This window comes from Manis pentadactyla, chromosome 1 (assembly GCF_030020395.1).
Source record: "Manis pentadactyla isolate mManPen7 chromosome 1, mManPen7.hap1, whole genome shotgun sequence".
Taxonomy (NCBI): domain Eukaryota; kingdom Metazoa; phylum Chordata; class Mammalia; order Pholidota; family Manidae; genus Manis; species Manis pentadactyla.
The window spans coordinates 83,437,721-83,461,841 of record NC_080019.1 but is presented as its reverse complement, the minus strand read 5'-3'; the positions used below and the strand labels follow the sequence as shown (position 1 = coordinate 83,461,841).

Genomic DNA, 24,121 nt, shown 5'->3' with positions numbered 1-24,121 from the left:
TTGATTTTAAAACTGTGTCTACCTAAAGTCCACGTAAAATGCTCCCTATGTGCAATGTTTAGGTCCAAAGTTGTCCTAAGCGTCACATGGCATCAAAATAAAAAGGAAATGCTTATGTGCAGCACACACCTGGTGCAGTATACCACCTGTCTTTGAGGCTTTGAGTGCTGGAGAGAATTGGGGAAGAGAAATATATACTTGAACATTACCTCAAACATCTTTATTTCTATAAGATCACAATTAAAACAATATAAGAAATACCTAATACCTTTTTTGCCAAAATTGCAAGTGGTTTATTTCCTGCTAAGTCAGAGAACCAGCTATGAATCGCACTCTGGGATCGAGCAGTTACCAGCCAATAATTATCTTTAGCATTAACTTGTGGTTTCTTCTTTCCGGTGTCCTGGAAAGTATTAAGCTTTAATTTCTCAGCTATATGCTGCTAAAATATGCTCCAATCTGTGGAAACAAGAGAAAAAAAAGAAAAGGTTTAAAGACAATAAGCAAGTTTGTTAGTGATGTTTAATATTTTATTTTTGTCTTCTTTGAAAATCTTAAAAAATTGTTCATCAGAAAATAAAATGGCAGTTTAAGTCCTTGAAGCCAAGAGTTGTGAATTCCTTATACTAACTGTATTGCCAATGGGTTTCAGCCCTGGAAAGTTTATTATGGATTCAATGAGACCAAAGAATGACAATGCAACATTCTTGGGGTGAAAGGATTTATAACCAACTTTATTACCCATGACAGCAGGTCAATCACTAGAATCCGTCCGCTCAGAGCAAGTCTGCATGCAGCAAGGCGGTCTCTGCCTCTGGGCCTCTCTATCCCCTGCAGCCGTCTAAGTCTCCTGTCCTCAGCACTGCCACCACTCCAGTCTCGCCTCTGCTCTCCTGCAGCCTTGCAGCTGTGCCACCATGTGGCCCAGAGCACTGTGCAGAGCTCTGTATATAGATTCAATAACAATATATCACCCACAAAGTGTAGTGAGCTAGCCAACCAGGGCCAGGTGAGAATCCTGGCCGTAGGAACCTTCACTTTATCCACACTAACATAATACAAAAATTCCCACAGCACTTTGTACCACTATTAACAAGTAGTTCAAGGGAAAAAGAAGGGCTTTTGAAATTCTCTGGTAAAATAAAATTAATTACATCCTGAATAAATTTCAAGAGAATGGGGTCTGTTTTAATCTTCAACTGTACTTCCTTTTCTTTTCCCCTTTTCAGCATACACCACCATTTGGAGAGACTATTTTTTCCTAAGAGCAAAAAGCCTAGTATCATTCCTTTTCTTGTTTCATCTTAATAGCACATATTTTTGGAAAGGGAACTCAGTATTTACACTCAGCGCTTTTTTAAAAAGAGTCTAGAGAAATTTAATTGATTTAAATGGCAAATTACAAAAGGTTCAATTGAATTAAACATTCAACATTTTTGATTGGGCTGCCAATTTCATGAGTACAACTGTTTAAAATGAAAGTGTGTTATCTGCACTGAATGGAGCAAAGTAGCAAAGAGAGCTTCCATGAATGAATGATCATACCATTCTTCATATTAACCAAATTGAGAGAAGATAAATGAAGAAGAAAAGAACAAAAAAGAATAGGGATAAAGTAATATCTAAAAACTAAGTGAATCCACAGAAAACCTACCAGAATTTCCAAGAATCTTATCAAGCATCACATTTCATACCCTGGGAAGTCTTAATAATGTGATGCAAGCAACAATTTCTAACAAATACCTCCAGTAAAGTTAGCAGACAATGGCCACCATGATTAAAATAAAATACCTACCCTGGTGAAAAATAAGAATCACTACCTTAATCCTCATAAGTCAATAAATATTAGACCATAGGTCTGAACACAGCTACAAGCAATTTGCCAAGTTTATCTACCAGGGTGAAAAGGTGCTATAACTTCTTAAAAGTAAATTGGCATTCCTTGATTCTTGTGATTGATGTACAATAAAAAAGTCTGCTTGATGTGTTGATCTGATAATAAATACTACAGTTGGCCCTTGAACAACATGGACTTGATTGTGTAAGTCACTTATATGTGGATTTTTTTCAGTACATTTATTGGAAAATTTTTTGGAGATTTGTGATATTTTTTTTTTTGGTATCATTAGTCTACAATTACATGAGGAACACTGTTTACTAGACTACCCCTAACACCAAGTTCCCCCCACATTCCCCATTGCAGTCACGGTCCATCAGCATAGTAAGACGTTGTAGAATCACTACTTGTCTTCTCTGTGTTGTACAGCCCTCCCCATGCCCCCCCACATTATACATGCTAATCATAATGCCCCCTTTCTTTCCCACCCCCCCTTATCCCTCCCTTCCCAGCCGTCCTCCCCAGTCCTTTTCCCTTTGGTAACTGTTAGTCCATTCTTGGGTTCTGTGAGTCTTCTGGTGTTTTGCTCCTTCAGTTTTTCCTTTGTTCTTATACTCCACAGATGACTGAAATCATCTGATACTTGTCTTTCTCCACCTGGCTTATTTCACTGAGCATAATAATTTGTGATCTTTTGAAAAACCATTTTCTTAAAGAACTTACTTTACTCTAAGAATACAGAATATAATACATGTAATATACAAAATATGTGTTCATTGACTACGTTCCCAGTAAGGTTTCCAATCAACAGTAGGCTATTAGTAGTTTAGTTTTGGGGGAGTCAAAATTTATATGCAGATTTTTGTGTAGGTAGGTAGGGGTCAATGCCACTGACCGCCATGTTGCCCAAGGATCAACTATGATTAGAAAAAAAGAAGTCTGAGCTTCACCTTTTCTTCCCCTGAACAAACCAACTTCATAGTGTGTTTTTTTAGCAAATGTTTGCAGAATGTCCAAACACAATAAATCAAATGCAAAAAGTAAATAAAAACCAGTTGTTTGAAAAGGAGCAGCCAATAATAGCAAACTGTTTTAATTTTAAATTTCTCCATCAGTGTTTGGTCTTTGCACCAAAGGCCTAAACACCTACCTATGCAAATTGTCTTATATGTAGAAGATTCTTATTTGCAATTGTGCATAAGCATTTTAATCATAATAAAGGTATAAAAATTCTTTTTACAGAACTAGTCTCAGCAATATGTTTTATAATTATACTCTCTTCTATGTCTTTAATGATAGCAATGGAACATGGTGACTGCATGTTTTACTTCGTAACAAACGTTGTGAGTGTATACATACTGTAAAAAAAGGAGAAAATGCACATAAGACTTAAGAAAAAAAAAGTATGATCACTTAATTTTACTATAACAACACTGTATTTCCATTGTTCTGAAACCAAAAAGAGCCTCATTCCCAAGTCCCAAAACCTACCTGTTGGGAAAACTGAAGCTCCTATGGCCAAGATCTCACCTGAACCTAAACTATGTGACGATGTAACTGGCCTACTGCTAGGCTACTGCTTCTACACCCACAGGCAATAAGCTATTACTGACTGAGTCACCATATAAAGAGCTCTGCCCTGGGCTCTGGGCAGAGGCAGAGATGAAGGAGGGTTACAGACCTGCAGACTGTTGGATGCAGATGTAATTCTAGCGCTCAACCTATTAGCAGGAGAACAAAGCTGTGTATAAACCCTTTTACCCCAAGAATGTTCCATTGTCATTCCTCTGTCTCACTGAGTCCATAGTGAACTTGCCTAGGGCTGAAACCCATTGGCAAGACACTACCCCAAGTAACCACTTTGATTAGTTTCCTGTGTGCCTTTCCAGTGTATCTTTACATGAATACATGAGCAAATGCAAATATATTATTTTTCTCTTAATATGTATACCTCCTATGTACATTTAGTAAATGTCTGAGAGCCTTTCGTATCTGTATGTAGAGAGCCTCTTTATTTTCACAGACACATAATAATGTACTTTGCTGGTACTACATTTTATTTAATCAAACCCGTTAATGGACATTTGGAATGTTTTTCCAAACTTGCTATTACAGATCACATTAAAATGAAAGGCCTTTCCTATTTGTTATTTCATACATGCACAGCTATAGCTTTCAGATAAATTTCCTGAATTCAGATTGTATGATTCTGTGACTTTAATCAGCACTGTTAAACTGGCCTCCATAAGGTTTATATCAATTTGTACCTCCTCAGACAAGGTATGAGTGATTAGGTTCAATTTAAAACATGTTTCCATCCATCCAGAGCTATTTTGAAAATAATTCATTTGATAAGCAAATGGGAAAAAGTTTAGAGGCTACCCCGTAATTCACGTATTTCATATTTATAAGATCAAATTCCCCTCAGAAGGTTTAAATCCTTGAGTAAATCTCACAGGACAGGTAATCGCAGCAGCAGTTGTAATGGGTGTTATTTCCATTTACTCAGTTATTTAAATTCGCATGAAACTTGATACAACTGAGAACAATTTGGCAGTTCATATTAAGAGATATAAAGCATTCATACTTTGTTATGAACTGAATTGTGTACCCCCAAAATTCAAATATTGGAGCTCTAACCCCAAATGTAATGGTATAGGGAGATGGGGACTTTAAAGGTTAAATGAGGTCGTAAGTGTGAGGCCCTAATCCAGTAAGTCCGAGGTCCTGATAAGAAGAAACACCAGAGACACATGCACACAGGGGAGGGACCCATGTGAGGATACAGCGGGAGGCAGCCCAGCGCACGCCGAGGAGAGAGGCCCGAGGAGAGACCACAGCTGCCGACATCTTTACCTTGGACTTGTGGCCTCCAGAACCATAAGGAAATAAATCCTCTCAGAAAATCAAATTCTATTGTTTAAGCCGCCCTATTTATTTTGTTATGGCAGCCCTAGCTGACTAATATACCTTCTAACCAAATGAATACGCTTCTGGGAATTTATCCTGTAGAACAAAAGCCAAATGTTCAAATACAACAATAACTACTTTATAAATAATCATAAACAATTGAAACAGGCTAATTGGTATATACCAGCAGGTTCAGTCCATCATAGCACATAAAAGATAGAATGTTATCTATCCATTAATTATTATTAATATGAATACTTCAGCCTCAAGGAAAAGTACATACAAAATAATGTTACATTTTTTTAGAAATATAAAGAAGAAATTCTGGAAATGGATGGTGGTGATAGTTGCACAACACTGTGAATGTACTTACTGTCAAAGAACTGTATGCTTAAAAATATTAAAATCATAAATTTTATAACATGTATATTTTACCACAATAAAAATAAACACAACTGCAACACACACATAATTTTGGTCACAATGTCAAAGAGTGTATCAAGATGGAAAAAGACAAAACTGAAAACACTGTATTTAGTTGATGGGAATCTGTAGAAAATGTTTCTGTTTTTTTTCATATCATTTAAATATTTCAGGTGATCTTTAGTAAATTATCATTACATATGCATATGTGTACATTTGCACACATAAAGAGATCAGGAATGATACACAAAGCTTTAACAATGATTATCTCTAGGGAAATATAAGTTAGTACAGAAATAAATATATTTGATTTCTTTTTATTTGTTTGTATGATGTGGATGTGTTCAAAAGTTACAATATTCAGAAAATAACTCAAAAAGGGTAAAAAATAAATTCTTTTAAACAATACAAACAGAAACATATAATTCTATCTATATACCTAATTGTTAGCATAACCACACAGAAAAAGACTTAATTGAAGACATTTTCTTAGCACAACATTCTACTTACCCTTAATGAAAATCAGTCTAAGGACAAAAAAGTATCATAGAAAAACTGTAAATTTTACACGGTAACTTCGTCGTTGGAGAAGCACTGGTTTACTCTGGACCTTTTTAATGTGTACTGTGAGAGAGCATAAATAAATATGCTGATAATTTATTTATCACACAGGAGGGAGACACAAAGATGGGACAGGAATAAAGTAAGGGAAACCCTGTGGTACTGAGTCAGGACTGGTGGATGGATGGGTGGCTGGAAGGAAGCATAGAAGTGAGGGAAGGAGAGAGGAAGGGAAGAAAAAGAAAAAATTAATTTCTATATATTTTCCATACAAATTCTGTATCTGTGTCTGTTTCTGTATCTGTGTCCATGCAAAGGACCTAGAATTTACGATATGCTAGCAGCAATGAGCATGCTGAGCATCCAAATGGGGGCTGGGGCAGAGAAAAAAGAACAGATGAACCTGGAGTATGTCACTGTGCCAAAGTTAAGAAGGGCTCACAGACTGTAAGAATGTCAATCGAACCCAAGAGACAGGTTAACAGTGCCCTCACTGGCCAAAAGTGAGACAATGTAGGCAAAAAGAAAAAAGTAAATACATCGAATTTTAAAGAGTCCATAGGTTCAAAGCGATACTAAAAAATGAGGTGTCCTTTTAGAAAAGAATGCCAACTAACAAAAGTATGAGGAATGACAATTAGAAAACCACATTTTCCACCACCAGCAAAATGAATCATTCAGCAGGAATTATCAATCGATGCTAAAACCATAGGATGAAATTTTATTGGAGAATAGGATACTCATATGGTCTCAAAGTATCACCCTGCAGAGATAACTTCAAGTAAAAGGTGACTTCTTTTACAGTGTAAGGAGATGCCAGACACCACCTTCCATGACCAGACTTAGTATAACCAACAACAGGGCAAGTTGGCATAGCATGTCTTCTGATATGCCACGTAGTTTTCTTACTAAAAATATTTAACTTGAATCCTGTCATAAGAAAACAATCAGACAAATCTAGAATGTAAGATAAATGACTGGACTCTTCTAAAACAGCAGTTCTCGGGGCCCAAAATCCACAACATGAGAGAAGGTGGAGAGCAATACTGTACTAGAATAAAACAGACTGATGAGACATTACCACCAAATGCACCAGGATCGCATACAAGATATTTGGGGGAATGCTGAATATGGACTGTGGCTTAAATAACAATAATTTATCAACATTAACTATCAAGGGTGTCAGATACACACACTTTTTCAGAAGTTGTAGGAAATAGACAATTAGCATTACCTTTGATGGGTTAATTACAATATTTCTGGCTGAGCCATGTTCATCTCCAGTAAATGCTGGCTGATTGTTGAAGCCTTGCTTTACATTCACAGCAGTAAGTTCATCCTGTTCAGGAAAAGGTAATGATTAATCAGAAGGCTGTAAAAGCTCCAACTTCACTGGGCATACTGCCTGAGTAATGACTAACTTCGCTATACTCTGTAGAGCTGCTGAACACACACCAAAGAAACTGAAGTTTAAAAACCAATACATAAATATGTAGACAGAGAAAAAGTGAATGTGGCAAAGTGTTGACTCCAGGTAGAAGGTAAGCAGGTGTTTGGTATACTATTCACTTTTCTGTAAGTTTGAAAATGTTTAACTAGTAAGTTGGGAAAAGAAAAAACTGAACAAAACCCCACACTACACACAGAAACATAAAATCATAGCACTTTTTCACTAGAATTGTTTCTGAAGAGTCCATCATTTGGCTCTCCTTTCTTTGCCAGTCCCTATGCACATCCCTATTTTATGTTCAAGGAAACTGACTCATTTAATTTACTCAAGACTCCACAGCAAGTTAAAGACAGAAATGAAGGTTTCCTGGGCATAAGCTGTGTGATAACCACACAACACCACAACGTGCAACTCAAGGGAAGTTTAGAGCTTGCAAAGTTTTTTTACACATCTTAGCTTGCTTGACAGTAACCACTCTAACGTAGATGGTAGGCATGTGTGTTCACATCCGCTTACAGATGAGAAGAGTGAGGTTCACTAAGGTAGGGCAGTAACTGCACAGAACAAGAACAGAAATCCTGTCTCCTCACTCCTAGACGAGGAAGAAAAATTTCCATGACACATGTCGCCAAAGTACAAATGCCATAGGAAAATATGATCTAAAAATACATAGCTACAACTCATAGTCGCCTTACAAAGGTCTCCTACTGGATAGATATGGGCAAACTTTTCTTCCTAAGGTCATAACACATCAAAAATAGCCCAAAGCTTTAAAAAAAAAAAAAAAAGGCCTGTGTTAAAGAAAAATCAGAGTTCCTAAAGAATAGACTTGAAAGAATAAAAGGGAAGGACAGGTTTGAGTAAATGAAGCTATCTTCTGCTCCCCTCAATCCAAGCCAAGAAGTGGTCTCAGTAACAGTTGGGGTAATGGTAGCCACAGCACAAGGATAAGAATATATACTTGTTCTTCATAAGTAACTGATGCAAGTATAAAATGAGAAAAATCAACTGGATGACATACCTACCATGATTAGACAGGAAGCCTTAGGACAAAACAGTTTATGGCATATGAGCACCTGAAAGGTCACCATGGCTAAGAACCGAGGTCTCCTGAAGACATGCCGTGTAACCTTCCTTAGTTGTGTGTGCTCTATCTAATACCTGGGTGAGCCACTGTTCTGGTGGGCTTTCAAAAGACCCCCAGCTACAGGAAGTCAAGCTCAAGGTCAATCAAGTCTCCTCCAAGCACAGGTCACTGAAATTGTGATCTGCACAGAAAGTAAGTTGCACACAGGTATCTGAAGACATCTCAAATTGCTCCCACATTTTCAAATTAATTATTTGAAAATCTAGGGCAAAACTACATAACGCATATTTTAAGTGAGAAAGGTGTCAGTCAAACCAGTGCACTAACAAAATTTCTGTAATCTCAGAGTCAAAGTAAGAAGGGGGACAAATGGGATCACAAGAGGAATGGGATAAAAAAATTGGATTTTTATCTCTGATTTATCATCACAGTATTATAAGAAACATTAATTGAGTAACAGCATATGTTTTTACTACAAATACGTTCTGGCTTAACCAAGAGGAAATTGTGAGGCTTTCAATGACAAGTTAGTTTCAATTAGTGCTGCTTCATTTTCTATTCTAAACTAACACTATTGTATTTGACTGCTAACCACTGGTCTGGAGAGACATGCCCTGGGCACACGCACACACACACACACAAACATGCACACTCAATCCCCAGAAAAAGAACATGGAACCATGGTTACATGTCTGTCAACCACATCAGATTTTCCTCACAACAAATTTTCCACACAGGTACTGTTGGGAGCTTTAAGTTCTGAAAACTTTTTCATCTTCCATCTGAAATTGCACAAAAATAGATCCAGAATCCAACCACCAATGCCTTCTTTGGTTCAGGACCCCTATCATCTCATGTTGGGACATTGCAATGGCTCCTAAACTGGTCTCCTCCTTGCTTCTATCCTTACCCTCTGAATGCCATTTTCAACACAGCAGCCATGGGGAGCTTTTTAAAACTGAGACCATGTAACTCCTGCACAAAACCTGCATTAACTCCCCAACTCAGAGCATAAGCAAAGACCCTATAATGTCCTACAAGTCCCTATGAGATCTGGTCCCATTACCTTTCTGACTTCATCCTTAACCACACTCCCCTTTGCCTACTCTATTCCAGCCACACTGGACTCCATGCAGCCCCTCAAGCCTGCCAAATGGAAATTCTCAAGCCTCAGAGCCTTTGCACTGTCTATTTCCCCTGGCATCCACATAGCCAATCCCCTAACTCCTTAAGTCTTTGCTCAAATTCATATTCTCAATGAAAAATCTGGTGACAATATTTAAAATTGGAACCACTCATCCCATTTCCTTCACCTCCCACCACTCCTAATCTTCCAATAATCCATAGCACTTATCAAACAAAACACCATAAAATTTACTTACAACATGTACTATCTGTCTCTCTACCAGATGGTAAGGTCCATGAAACCAGAGATCTTTATTTCATTCACAGATACCTGACAAGTACTTAGAGCGGTGCCTGACACAGAGCACACAAAGGCATTCAGTAAATATTTGTTGAAAGAATAAGTAAGTGAATGATAACGTGTTTTGAACAATTAAAATAAGCATATTCTGAATCACTAATTCCATTTGTATTGATGCCTAGAACCACTTCATCACCCAGAGCAGTGGCTCTTACACCATCAAGCCCAATGCACCATCCTGAAAACAAATACTTTATAATACCCTTTTTCTGAGTCTGAAATGAAAATCATAAACAATAACTCACTGGTACTAATATTCTTATAAAAATCAATATAATGCCCTCTCACTCTAAAATTTTTTTTTAGGAAGTTATAATAACATAGGTAATTGAAAACACTCAGACACACAACACTAGACGTTCGCTACTCAAAGTGTGGTCCGCAGGCCAGCAGCACTGGCCGTCACCGGGGCTCGTTAGAAATGCAAAATCTCAGTCCCGTTCCCATCACAATCTGCACCTTAACAAATTCCCAGGTAATTTATTCCCACTTTAAGCTTCGAGAAGTTTAAGTACACCATATGCCCTAAGAGACATGAAGAAATTGTGTCTGTTCCTATTCCTAGAACCACCTTAATGCAATAACCACAAAACACAGCCATCAGGTATGCTGTACTGCCATTTCAAATAGTCAGAACAGCATGATATGAATTTTCTGAAATGGTGAAAATTCTTGGTAAAGCTTCAAGCTAATAAAATCTCCTCCAAGTATATTAAAACATAACAGCTCTTTTCCTTGGAAACTCAGCATATATTACATGTATATTAAAATCAAGCAAAAAACCAACCAACCACACCCACACTTTGAGATCATATGTAAACAGAATCCCAACTTAAACAGAGAGTAAGAAGCAGATTTAGATCCAGTGGCACATTTGACAGTCAGTGGGATGCAGGGCAACTCTTCATTGAGCCTGACTGTCCACACTGAGGCCACCAGGCCCCCCACTGACTGGCAGGTGCACCCCATCACAGCAACAGCTAACACCTGCCCCGTGGACTGCCACTACACTCTCACTGAGGACCCCAGACCAAGGGCGGCTCTTACCTTTTCAGAGCCCTGCTTCTGAAAGGGGGAACCAGAGGCTCCAGGTTTAAGATACGCTGAGCTTCAGTGTAAGAGCTGCTTCTGCTGCAATACCACGCCTTGGGCTGCCCCACCCCAGCTGACTACAGGCCACCTGCTGGCTGGCTCACAGCTGTGGCTGCAGCTGGCGTTGACAGCACTGTAAGGACAACTCCCTGGCAAGGCATGGAGCAGGGAGAGAGCAGCGGGTGTGTCCAGGGTCTGCCATTTTGAACCTCCAGCCCCACTTAACAGTGTCCCTAAGCAAGCTCTGGGACTGTTCCTGTGCCTCGGTTCCCTCAACTGTAAAACAGGAATAGGGACTGTTTCTACTACCATCTCCATATCCCAGCTGAGAAAATAAAGCAGAGAGGTTAATTACCTTGCCAAAAGTCACACAGGGGTAGAGAACTCCAATGAATCCATGTTCCAACCATTATACTATATGAAAATGGCCAATTGATATTACTGCTACTGTCATATTTCTGGTTCAAAAAAGTGATAACCTGAAGCTCCAGTAAGCCCTCAGAAAATTGAAAGGTCAGCTTCATTAATTTAAAAGACCTTGGCCTCTACAGTGGCTCTTAAACATTTGAGAGAATCAGAGAGCATCAGAATCCCTGGAAAGGTTTGCTAAAGCATAGCTTCCTGGGTCCCGCCCACAGATTCCAATTCAGTAGGCCTGGGGCCAGGCCTGATAATTTGAATTTCTAACAACTTCCCAGCCAGTGCTGATCTAGGGACCACATTTCAAGAACCACTGACATAAATACTGGAAATTTATGGCCACAGGGTACTCAATTACATCAGGAAGCAAACAGAGCCAAAACAGAAGCTTGGGAGTCACTTCTGTTTGAGGTATATTGATACAAAACTGGGTCAGCTTCCTAGAGAAACTAAGTGAAAGTGGATAAAAACCCAAAGCATTGCAACCACAACATGCACTCTGATGGTTTACTTCCTAAAGCTTCTGAAAAGGGTGAAAGTCACCAGCAAGAATCCAAACAATGACTTAAGATTCAAATTCCAGAGTGTTTAGTATTGTTGCTTAGCCAGTGTTTCTTTGGTAATGCACCAACAGAACCCTTTTAAAGGAAAAACATTCTCTCTGACCCATGGCTGTCTGTAGACCCCAATCTGGGAAAATGGGTTAGGGACATGGATACTTAGTGGCATTAGGCAGCATTAAGAAATTCAGAACAAGAAGTAATGGGTGCTACATGAACTCAAACAAGAAACTTTTATGACACTTAGCTTTGAAGTCCTTTGCCAAATCTAATCCGGCAAAAATAGAAGGAAGAGAGTCCAGATTTTGGAACAGCATGCCTCTAAAATCCCCAAGCCAGAAACTGTACACAAACAGCTTCCTCTTGCACTAGCTTTGAACCTCTTCAAAGATTTTTCTAAACAAAAGAGGATAACCACCAAAATTCTTACAATGGTCCTTACAGAGATTAAAACTTGTTCTACTATACTTAGTCAATGATATGCTTGTAATAGAATCACCAGCCTTTCTTTGCCTATTTGCAAAAGGGAGACAACCAAAACCTCCAAAATTTGGGGCACACCCAATCATTAATCAGGGTCTTATTCCTAGGCCCTGGCTCTAGGTACCCGATCAGCAGTGCCAAACATTTTCCAGTAAAAGCAATCCTTATGAAACTAAAGAATTTCCCATTGTACAACATGGGGAAATGAAAGAAGTACTTTTAATAACTATTGGGACAGGGGAAGCAACCATGAATTCAGAGGGTTTTAAATGTAGTCATTTATCACTAACAGCATCAAGGGCAAAACACTGTATACACATGCATGAGACCTTCTATTTACCCAGCCAAGAGGTGAAAGTAGCTGAAAATATGAATTCCCAGACCTCACCCACTGATGGAGGGCAGCAGGGCACCACCTGGCTGCACATGGATTCCAACAAGTTTAGAACAGAACTGATCCCAAAGTAACCTCAACATGGAGAAAGGAGGACTCTCACACCTTTTGTCATTGATTTCATCTAAAATAATAAGCCTTAAAGCCATTTTAGGCCATTTTAGGGAGACAGGTACCCAGAGACAAACAAGACAAACAGAAAAAAAAGAATGGCCTAGAAATTGGCCCCTGTTCATATGGAAGGCCGGGGTTCATTCTGCATTTTCATATTCTGTATTGATACAAAAATCAGACCTTCAATACTTTGGGTGAACTCCAAATACATCCATACATCTGACACATTTACCTTGAACTTCAGAAAATGATCTTAATTTTTTGGATCACTTTCAAAGCAGTCTTTTTTTTTTGTAGGAAAGCCAGGGTAGAGGCCTTTATTTAGAAATAAAGTGAGAAGACAAAGCTCCTGGCTCATGCCAGGAGGGGACAAGAGAGCTCCGCAAAGCAGTCTTTTAATTTCAATAAAGCATTTCATCGGGAAAGCGAACAGAATTTGATGGTAGTTTGGAACTTGGTTAAGCTCTTCCTTACTCAAAAAGAAAAGGTCACTTAAGCACAATTTTCAATGACCATCTCCAAAGCAGACAATAAATGCATGCAAACACATACACATACACAGACACACACACACACACACACACACACACACACACACACACACACACACTCTCAAGCTCCTCCAGATTTTTCATCTAATGCACAGAACATGTGCAGAGATGCCGTTTCCTGAGTCACCTAGTCAGGTCTAACAAACTAACTCAAAGACTGTTCAATGAATTGGATGGAAATGTCTACCAGGAATGATAATGCTCCAGCAGAAAAATGTCTCTTGATGTACTAGTCAGGCAGCTATGTTAGCTAGGGTGTTAATTAAACAAAATTAAAAATAAAACTGTATATTTTTCCTAGCCTTGTCCAACTCTCCCCAAAAAGAACATTCTCTCAGACCCCAGAGTATGTCTGCAGATCCCAGTTTTAGAAATGAGGCTATGGTAATCCCCACCATGGATATACTTAATGGTCTATGCAACACAGCAGATAGAAATGACCCAGAAGACAGGGGAATAATCCTTCTCTCCTCATACCACAGCATTAACCAATTCTATCCATACTTTTCTAAAAACATGTCTCACATGTATTCCTTCCTTCAAACTACACCACCTCTCTAAGCTGTGGCTGCCTCCCAAGTGGGCCTTGGCCACTGCTGCTCACACATTTCCTTTCCTCTGTCCAGAATTTCACATGAGTCCAGCCTGCCCATGGCCTCTGATGAATCTATCTGAAATAGGTTTTCTTTTCTGCCCTCCACTATTCAAAAGCTTCCCATCTTTTTTCCCCAGAGCAGGCTGAAGAACAAAAGCACCTAGGCACAACACTCTGCAAGCTCTCTAACACCTGTGGACCTCCTCTCCACCTAACGCTGGCCCCACGTCAGAGCACTATGACCTCGGCAGGCACTCAGTGCCCTGAACAACCAAGCTCCACTTCCCAGGCTTGCTTCCATTCCACAGGGTTTGAATCACAGCCCCTACTAGTGACAGGGAACAAGGAACTGACCTCTCTACACCTCAGTTGTTTCCTCTGAAATGAGACAAGAATAACTCAAAGGGATGAGGTTACATAAGATAAAATGTACAAAGAGTTTAGCACAGTGCCTGGCCCCTATTAAGTGCTCTATAAATGGTGGCTACTGTTATAAAAACTTCAATCTGTTTTGTATTTTTATATTTTATCTCTCATTTAATCTACTTAACTACTATATCCCTTCCCACATACATTGTCTTTTCAGCCTCTAAGCCTTACATAATGCCATCCCATCCCCTGGAGTACATTATCATGAAATCTTTTGCCTTCTTCAAACCACAACTCAGGGCTCCCCTTCACTCTATCAACTAACAGCTAAGTATACAGGACTGTGCTAAGTACTGGGGATTCCATAATGAGCAAATTACAAGTGTGATAAATGGCCCAGCGAGAAGTACAATCTGCTTAGAGTGCACAGAATAGGGGCTTAACCTAGCCTAAGAAGTCAGACAATTCCCTGAAGAAGTGGGCTTCGAGCTGAGCTCTGACTCACAAGTAGGAGTTAACTAAGTCAAGAGGAGGACCCTTATAATGGCAAGGTTGACATTTTGCATGAAGAGATATGATATTAACTCATACGACTGTGAGGTTAGTGATGTATATTGAAATTTCTACAGCAATTACAAAAGAAAAAAAATGTGGGGAGGTTAAATAAAACTATTTTAAAAATTTAGTAATTCAAAAGAAAGCAGAAGACAAAAAAATAGTGAAATGGCATCCCTAAATCCAACCATATCAATTACACTGAATGTTAATTAAATGTTGATGAACTAAGATTCCAATTAAAAAGATTGTCAGAATGGATGAAAAAGCAAAACCCAACCACATACTGTACTTTAACTGTAAAGACAGTTGACAGTAAATGGATGGAGAAAGATCTGTACCATTCAAACAATGAACATAAGGGTGCTGTAGTGGCTTTAGTAATACTGGCTAAAGTAGACTTCAAGACAAAGAGCATGGTCAAAGATAAAGAAAGGCATATAATGATGAAAGGGTCAATTAATCAGGAAAGTGTAACAATCACAGGCATTCACATGCCTAACAAGTTAAGAGAGACAAGAGGAGCATGTATAAAAATGGCAGGACTGGGAAAATGAAAGAATGCTGTCATATCAGGAGTAGGGGATACAGGTGTGAGAAGAGGCTCAGCTGTGGGTGGGCAGAGATGACACGGGGTCTTATCAACCAAGTGAAGGACTTCTGGCTTTATCATAAGAACAGTAAAGGGTTTCACAACACAGGAGTGACATCATCCAATTTGAGTTGGACACCTTGTCGGAGTAGGGTCAGACTAAATTGGAGTCTGTGGCAATGGGATTGGTAGTAGTTAGCAGGCTCCCGAAAGAATCAGGACCTCAGATGATGGTAGCTAGGACCAAGATGGTGGTGGTTCAAGAGGTGAGGATTAGGGGGAATAGTAAGGGATATTTAGGAGGGCTACTGAACAGGACTTCTGTTGATGTGTTGGATGGAATGACAAAGAATGAGACTGTCAAGGATGTCCACCACATTTCTGGGATAATAATATCTCTTAGTAACAGGGTACAGCAGCAGTGTTGGAGGGTTTTCTGGAGGGAGGAGTAGATCACAAGTTCAGCTGTAAATACTATGTTTGAGGTAGCAAGACAAAACGTTCCTTATGGGCACTTAGGTAGTCAAGCCTGGAGTTCAGAGACGTCTAGGCCAGAGTCATGAAGTTGTGAGTTGTCTGCACGTAGGTAGCAAGTGGGTGGGTGGCTTAGATCACCTAGGGAGAGACAAGAGAGAGAAGGGACAAGGCCTGGCAGAGACCCCCACAGAAAATCCAGGATTGATTTCATGGCCAGGTAGAGGAGGAAAAGCCTTCAAAGGAGACTGAGATGGTGCAGCCAGAGAGCAGAGAAGGAAACCAGGAGTGCTTTACCCCAGAAGCCATGAGAAGACATGGCTTCACCAAGGCAGAAATGAACAGGAGCAAGTGCTGCTGGGAACCTGGCTGCCGCATGGGGCCTGAACCTAGAGATGTCTCAGTGGAATGACTAGGGCAGAGGCCAGACTGGAAGCAGTGGGAAAAGGAGGAGGTGAAGGAGAGACAGCACCCAGAATGCTTTGGGGAAAATTTGGAGAAAGAGAGAGATGGGAAAATGGGGTCATGAGAGAGCGGGAGATCTAAGACGGGAGGGTCTTGTGAATGTTTTAGTGGCACCATTAAGAATCCAGTAAAGGAAGTAGTTGAAGATAACAAGAGAAAATGGAGATGGCTGACAGCTTGACGTTCCTGAGAAAACAGCACCCCCCGAGAAGGCAAAGTCCAGTACCAGCCCAACCCAGCACACGCCGAGGGAGGTCTCGAGAGGGCCTGCAGGCAACTGTTAGAGGCTGAATTGCATACCGCAAAAAAGTCAGTCAGTCCTAACCCCTGTGCCTGTATATGTGACCTTATTTGGAAAGAGGGTCTTTGCAGATACAATCAAATTAAGATGAGGTCATAGTGAATTGGGGTGCGTCCCAGTCTGACAGTCTGGTGTCCTTCCAGGAGAGACACAGAGGGAAGACAGAAGCACCCTGGAGCACTGCTGCACAAGCCCAGGGACGCCAGCCACCTAGCAGAAGCTGGAGGGCAAGGAAGGATCCTCCCCCAGGGGCTTCTGGCAGTAACCCTGCCTGCAGTTTGGACTTCCAGCCTCCAGAATGGTGAGAGGATGAAGTTCCACTGTTTTAAAGCCACCCAGTCTGTGGCATTATATTACGGCAGCCCTAGGAAACTAAAACATACATGCAGGGGAGGCTGAAGCCCTCATGGCAGGATCATCCCCAAAATCAAAAATTTGGCAGCACAAGAGGACCTTCACTACAGAGTCTACACAGCTGGGAAAAGCAGCATCCGTCACCTCTGTGTAAGTGGGACCCTCCACTCCCTGCACCACAGCAATAGGGACTGATTTCTGTTTAATCTCTTTTAAAGGAGCTATCTTTAATACCTTTTTGAGAAGTTTTTTAAAAATGGGGAAGGGGTTCCCCATAGCAGCCAAAATCTATGCAAGAGAAGACATTGCCACCAGCCTCCTGAAGAGGGCCAGGGAAGGGGCCAGACTGACTTAGGGGAGCAGGACTCCCTGAAAAGGCAAACCAGCACTTCTCCCACCCCCTTCTCTAACACCAGTGCCATATCTGCAACAAAGCCACATCTGAAACTCAGCTCTTTGCCTCCACCCTCGTCTACACTGTCATTAATATTCGCCCCATCCAAACCACACCTGCAGGCCATCAATCATTAACGGTGGGGAGGTGGGGGTTTAGACAAAATTGAAAGGCTACCAGCCTCACACCTGTACAGAGTAGCAGGCTAAAAGAGAAAAGAAATGAGACAACAAAAATACCAGTCCCTGGCCTTTCAGCAGCACATTCATGCCCAGCCTCATAACAGCCAAATGGCTTAGGCAGGATGGGTCCCCATTTACAACGTGAGAAACTGAGGCTGGAAGGTGGGCAGAAGTGAAATGGTTATATGGCCTTGTGAGAATCAGGCCCCCAGCAGGTCTAATGTGTTCTCCAAGCCAATGAGATCTTTGCAGAGATCAGTGTGCTTCCAGCCAGCCTAAGCTGGAATCCTGGCTCCCATTCTTCTGGGAAATGGAGGTACCTCCACCTACCTCACGTGCCTATTGTAACGAGTAAGTGAAGAATCATGTGAGGCTTTCAGCGCAGTGACTGGTACATAGAAGTACTTTAAAAACTGAGTCATCATTGTCATGTTTTGTATGGCCAGCACATATAGGGCCAAATCATCACATGACCAAGTACTCATTAACTCTCTGATAAATTGGATGGAAATGTCCAGCGAGGGTGACACGTTGAACACGAGGCTCACAGAGGAGCCGATTCCCCGTGCCAAGCCTCCCTCACCCTACCCGTTACGTGGCCTAGTGGGACAGGGAGCCCCTCCTCCCCATTTTAAAGTAGGAGAGCCTTGACTCAAATTATGTCTAAATATACTTAGCATTTATTCCACTCTTATCTAAATAATTGTATCCATCGATTCATATTCAAATCCCATTGAAATGCATGTCACTCTCCAATATCATACACCTGGATATGGCTCTCAGAATAGGAAAACTGCAGGAGAAAAATACTTGAACTTTTAGATTTGCATAATCATAAAGTAGCAAAGAGGACTTAAAGTGTCTGCTAGATTATCCTGCTCAGGACTGTATTTAAGGCAGACTCAATTTCTCTTTGGAGCTTCCACTGCTCAGGTAGGTCACAGTCCCATACAATTATTGCACTGTGATCGCATCTAATGTCAACTCTTCCTGTACATACTTTTCATTTAGTACTAGGCAGGCCTCCCACTGTGCTAGGTGATCTGAGGGCAGAGAACACAAACACAAACCATGGTTTCTGTCCTCTGAAGTTCACTATCTAGTGAACTCACACTTACCCCCTAACCTGGCTCGTTTTGTTCACCCTTATACCCCATGCCTAAATTAGTCTCTAACCCCATGGCTGAGAAAACAGCACCGAGAAGGCAAAGTCCAGTACCAGACCAATGCAGGACACGCAGAGGGTGGTCTCGAGAGAGCCTGTAGGCAACTGTTAGAGGCTGAATTGCATACCGCAAAAAAGTCAGTCAGTCCTAACCCCTGTGCCTGTATATGTGACCTTAATTGGAAAGAGGGTCTTTCCAAATAACACACCTGTAGGAAGGTTTGTTGTGAATTTCCACCAAATGAATTGAAGATTCATGAAAAAGCAAAACTTGCTGGGTGATAAGGATACAACGAATACCTGAAAAAATCAAGTTAAACTGCAGAATACCCTTCTCCCGACCCGGGAAAAAGGGAACAGGGACTGGGGGTTTCTCTTTGTTTGTGGTGGTGGCAATCTTGGTCATTTGTTTAAGGTCAATTACTTGGAAACAGAGAGGCAAAGCCTACAATTGTGAGCTAAGAAAACAAATGTCCCAGCGTCCGCCTCCCAAAACGTAGCCTCATAGCCTCTGTTAACACCTGCCAGCCTCCACCCTTTTTATTTTGGGGAGGTTTACTCATTCCCACCTCTTCTATGGAGCTTAGCCAACCTTCCAAGCAATTCTAGCAATTAACCACCACCAAAGCAGCCCACGAGGACATGAATAACAGGTACTGAAGGCGAGATTAACGCATGGGACAGGTGGTACAAACCAAAGCTTACATTCAGTCACAAGACCTTCAAGTAAACTAGTTCATGCCAGAAGGCACAGGGTGAATGGGGCGGGGAGTCTGAATATTCACTCTAATCCAGCAATCAAGTAATTTCAAATTACCTGTCATATCACTAAAGACACCACAAAAGTGTGTCGCTTTGAGGTACTCAAGCAACGGCACCTACCATCCAAGAAATCTGAGGATTTTCCACTCTCCTCGCTTCTTCATAATCCTTTGACTATCTTGCCACCAACTGTCAATTCTTCCTCTCCAGTCCTATTTAAAGCCCTGATTAGTCGGGCTCTTTTTACTTCATGCTTTTGGTTACTACAGCCGTCTCCCTCGCAGCCTCCCCGACTCCATTCTCCACCGACTGGATTTATTAGGCATTAGCTAATGAGATAAATCTGACAGCAGGGCCACGTGAGCCCATCACCAGCCCCCATGCCCCAACCTGCGGAGCCTCCAAGCCTGATCGTGCAGACGCGGTCCCTGTGCCCCTGCACCTCACGCATCCCACCTTCAGTGTTTTCTTATGAAGGGGGGCAGCCTGCCCCCACTCACTCAGAACCTGCCCCTCACACCCTACATCCTCCAGTGAAACCTTCTAGTATTCCAACCCTCTCTTTTCTAAACTCAGGCAGCATTTTTAGCCTCACTATATATAGAGAATGGTGACAGCAGGGGCTCAGAAATCCAACTCCATCATTAAGCAGCTAAATGATCTTGGGCAAGAATCCCACCCTACCCACACCCATGCCTCAGTTTCTTCATCTGCAAAAGGAGATAACAGTACCCACCTCAGAGGAATTTGAGAGGCTAACATAAAACCAAACTTGTAGAGCAGTCAGAATAACCAACACATAGGCTGCCATGATATGTGGCACATTACACACCATACCAAATGCATAATTCCTCGGTTTAAAAATAAATAAATAGAACTAAGTTATTTTTTAAATGTTTTCTGTGTGCCAGTGAGCCAGATAATATTTGCTAGACCAGCGTTACTTAGAATGTGGTCCTCTGCTATTGGTCCTCAATAAGAAATGTGCAAAAATTTGAGAGTAAGTGCTTGCAAACTTTTATAGCGATTTGACATTGCCACTATACTCAAGCAGCATTTCATTTTTCTAGTAATTCATTTTTATCACATACTTTTATCAGTCTGCAACAGATTGAAAATTAATTTTAAAAAACTGGTCCTTCACCACAGATGTTTTGAGAAGCACTGTTCTAGAGGGGACAGAAGCAGATTTCTATTTCTCTTCCACGCCCCCACATCACCTAGCAGAGTGGGAGGCATATATCAAGTACTAAGTAAATGAAAATGTAACTTCAAAAACATTTCAATTATTTAATAATGACTGAAAAGCAGATTTCATGTGAGTGCTCAAAATGTAAATAGTCTAATTCATGAAGAATCATTTTTTTTTCAAGAGGGAGTTGACATTTAGCCTACAACTGACCCAAGAGTAAAACCAGCTTTGAGGCCATAAATATTTTTCATATTGCCTACTAACACAGCACTATGTGGAGCTTAAAGAAGACGACAAAAAAATAAAACCCTGAGCAATGTCAATATTAACCTTCCTCACAGCGCTCAGGAGAAAGATAAATTATTTAACACTGCCTTGGACACAGTCTTGATAGAGCCTCCATACCTGTATGGGAACCAGCATCTCAGCAAAAAAATTTCCAATGACACTTCACACAAAATACATTTTTATTAGCTCTTCACTCCTGCTGCCAATGCCTGAAATGGGCCTAATCGCAATGACCTCATTGGATTAATCCATGAATGAAATGGCTGAAAAAGGAAAGCAGCAAATTCTACCAAATTTTAATTGACAGCAAGGCGGCATTTGCATAGCTGAGCTGTGGCACGCTGGATGGGGGCTAAAGGCTCAGTTTATTCCTGCTGAATAAAATCGTTGCACATTCAGACTCTGGAAATGCCTGTAAGAAATTCAAGGTAAGAGGGAGCCTCGTGACACTGCTGCCTGCCCTCCTCTGCCTGCCCTCCTTTCTCGGGGCAGCCATCCATAACACTGTACAATAGGTGTCACTCCCCTTGTGACCTCAATGTCCTGGCCCCAGGACCAAATCAGCTTTGCTCCAGCAGGTATCCCTTCTCTCTCCAGTTCTTTTAATTTCTGCTCTCAACTGTACCCAAAATCCACAGGCATGTTCAAGTTTACAGATTCAATAAACTCTTGCTTTATTGCACTACTTCCAATTCCTCTGAAGATCATGTACCATTTCCCTTCTGTGTCCTTGCCCAGAAGGCCTTGTCACGTGAAAAACACCCACATTTCTGAAGACTTTTTTAATCCCTCAAAAGAACTGACCCCTCCCTCATTTATTCCACCACTCCACTGAATCTTTTTATGACTTTACTGCTCTAAGCACAGGATCTTCCTCTCTCCACTCAAAGTTCCCCAAGGAAAGGAACCATGTCTTATAGTTTCTAGTGTCCCCATTCCCTGTACCAGGCTTCTAATAACCATTTGCTCATAATGACTACCTGGTTACCAAATCCTGTCAACAAATATTTAACTCCTACTCTCTCCTTAACCCGATGCTCTCCTTGCCTCTGGTTATCAGTGGGAGATAAAAGGGCCATGGTCCCTGCTTCATGGGACTTACACTGGTTGGGGGACAGAACAGATAATAAATCAAACACAAACTGTGTTGCATGCTGAGGAGCAAGTAATAACTTCGCAGAAAATAAGGCAACCAAGTAGCAGGAGGCACACATGTAAAGGTCCTCACAGGAGAAACTGCTAAACTCAGAAGCCAATGGAGTTGGAGCCTCACCCACTATAAACTCTCCTTTTGGGCCCCTCATCACCCCACACCCACTCCCCAACAACCCTGTGAGAGTTCTTGCTAATGTGGTCCAGAAAATTCCTGGAGAATTCCAACATCAGGGTCTGCCTGCTCCTCCACCAGCCATGACTTCAAATACCTACACACACATCACACCCAAATCCAGATTTCCAGCTTCTGCTACTATGCATTTCACCTGGAATCCCCAGAGGAATTTCAAATTGAAAACATTCAGAAATGAATTCATTCTCTCCACTCTCTCCACTGCTTTCCCTTGGAAAAAAAATGAGTAAGTTCTTTTGATCCCTATGGCATATTAGTTTGGGGACCACCGTCAAGCCACCTACTCCACTGTCTCAGCCAGTGAGTCTCATGCCCAAGACCTCTGCAGTTCCCAAGAATTTTCCAACTATACTTTGTGTGAGGCAAAATTTTCTTCATATCCTTTAACCAAAACAACATATTGTAATGGAGAATTAGGTATGAGAGTCCAGATATTAATGATATTTGCAAAAATGTAAAACAATGAAGCTCTCTTCACTAATTTTTTTTTGTTTGGAGAGCTAATTACTGTTCATAAAAACACTTTTAACATGAAATGGTTATTTTTTAACCAAATTAATATATATTTCTAAAATTTCTCGGTTTTGATTTCAAATATAGTAAATATTGAGATATAACCTACATAAACAAAAGCTCTATGTTTAAGATTGTAAAAGGACCTAATACCAGAAAGTTTGGGAGTCTCGACCTGAGCTGAATATGCTGGTATAGTCCTGTGTCCGCCCCTCTCACCTCACACATCTAATTGGTCAATTCTGCCCTCCAAGTAACTGTTCTCTTAAATCCTCTCTTCTTTCTTCCCAAGCCCTGCAAGCCAAAAAAACAGACCCCCAAAACATATCCACATCAAATCCTGGAACCTGTGAATGTTACCTTATTTGTTAAAAGGGTCTCTGTAGATATAGTTAAGTTAAAGATCTTGAGATGGTGTCATCCTGGATTAGAGAGGTGGCCCCTAAATCTAGTAACTCGTGTCCTTAGAAGGCACACCCACAGAAGAAGAGACACATGCAGGCCATGTGGAAATGAAGCCGAAATTAGACTAATGTGGCCACAAAGCAGCCAAGGAATACCTGGAGCCACCAAAGGAGGGACTCCCCGCAGAGCCTCCAGGGGGCGTGCAATCTTACCCACAGCCCTTACCAGCTTCTGGCCTCCAGAGCTGAGAATAATTTCTGTTGTTTCAAGCCACCTAGTTTGTACTGCCTCGTTATGAAAGCCACAGGAAACTAAAGAACCCACCCCCAGGCCTGGATTGTCAGGGACCACCTAGCTAGTCAGTCTTTCTGCCCCAATGGGACCCTCAGAGACACTGTCCCCTTAAACTGCAAACCTTAGTCATCTTAAATCTCATTGCCTTAACACCCTTGAATGGTACCTCAGTGTCTCCACCATAATACCCAAATGCTCCAACACAGTATAAAAAGGCCCTCAGAACTTGACCTTGCCTTCCTTTGCCACTCCAACCTCACTCTGGACAGCACACCCACCCCACGCCCAGACCCACAGCCCAGAACATATCCCCTCTTCCCCAAATTAATTTCCTTTCACATCCTCAGTCCCATCCACTCTTACACATCCTCCAAGTCCCTGACTCAAAAATCTCCTGTATTAGGTCCTGTCAAAATGTGTCACTCCCTCTTATTTCCACAGCACTTTGTGCATTCCTCTCAAAGAATCTACGAACATTGTATTCCTTATTTACAGGTCTGTCACA

The 24,121-nt window shown here is 41.2% G+C and overlaps 1 protein-coding gene across 1 annotated transcript in view; it reads right to left on the bottom strand.

Annotated features, from left to right (window-relative positions):
• Positions 1–24,121, bottom strand: part of MED12L (mediator complex subunit 12L) — a 326,362-nt gene that overhangs the window by 292,507 nt on the left and 9,734 nt on the right. The window contains 3 exon segments of the mRNA XM_057499138.1: positions 269–435; positions 438–459; positions 6,966–7,070. Of these exon segments, the coding sequence (XP_057355121.1) occupies positions 269–435; positions 438–459; positions 6,966–7,070 (294 nt within the window).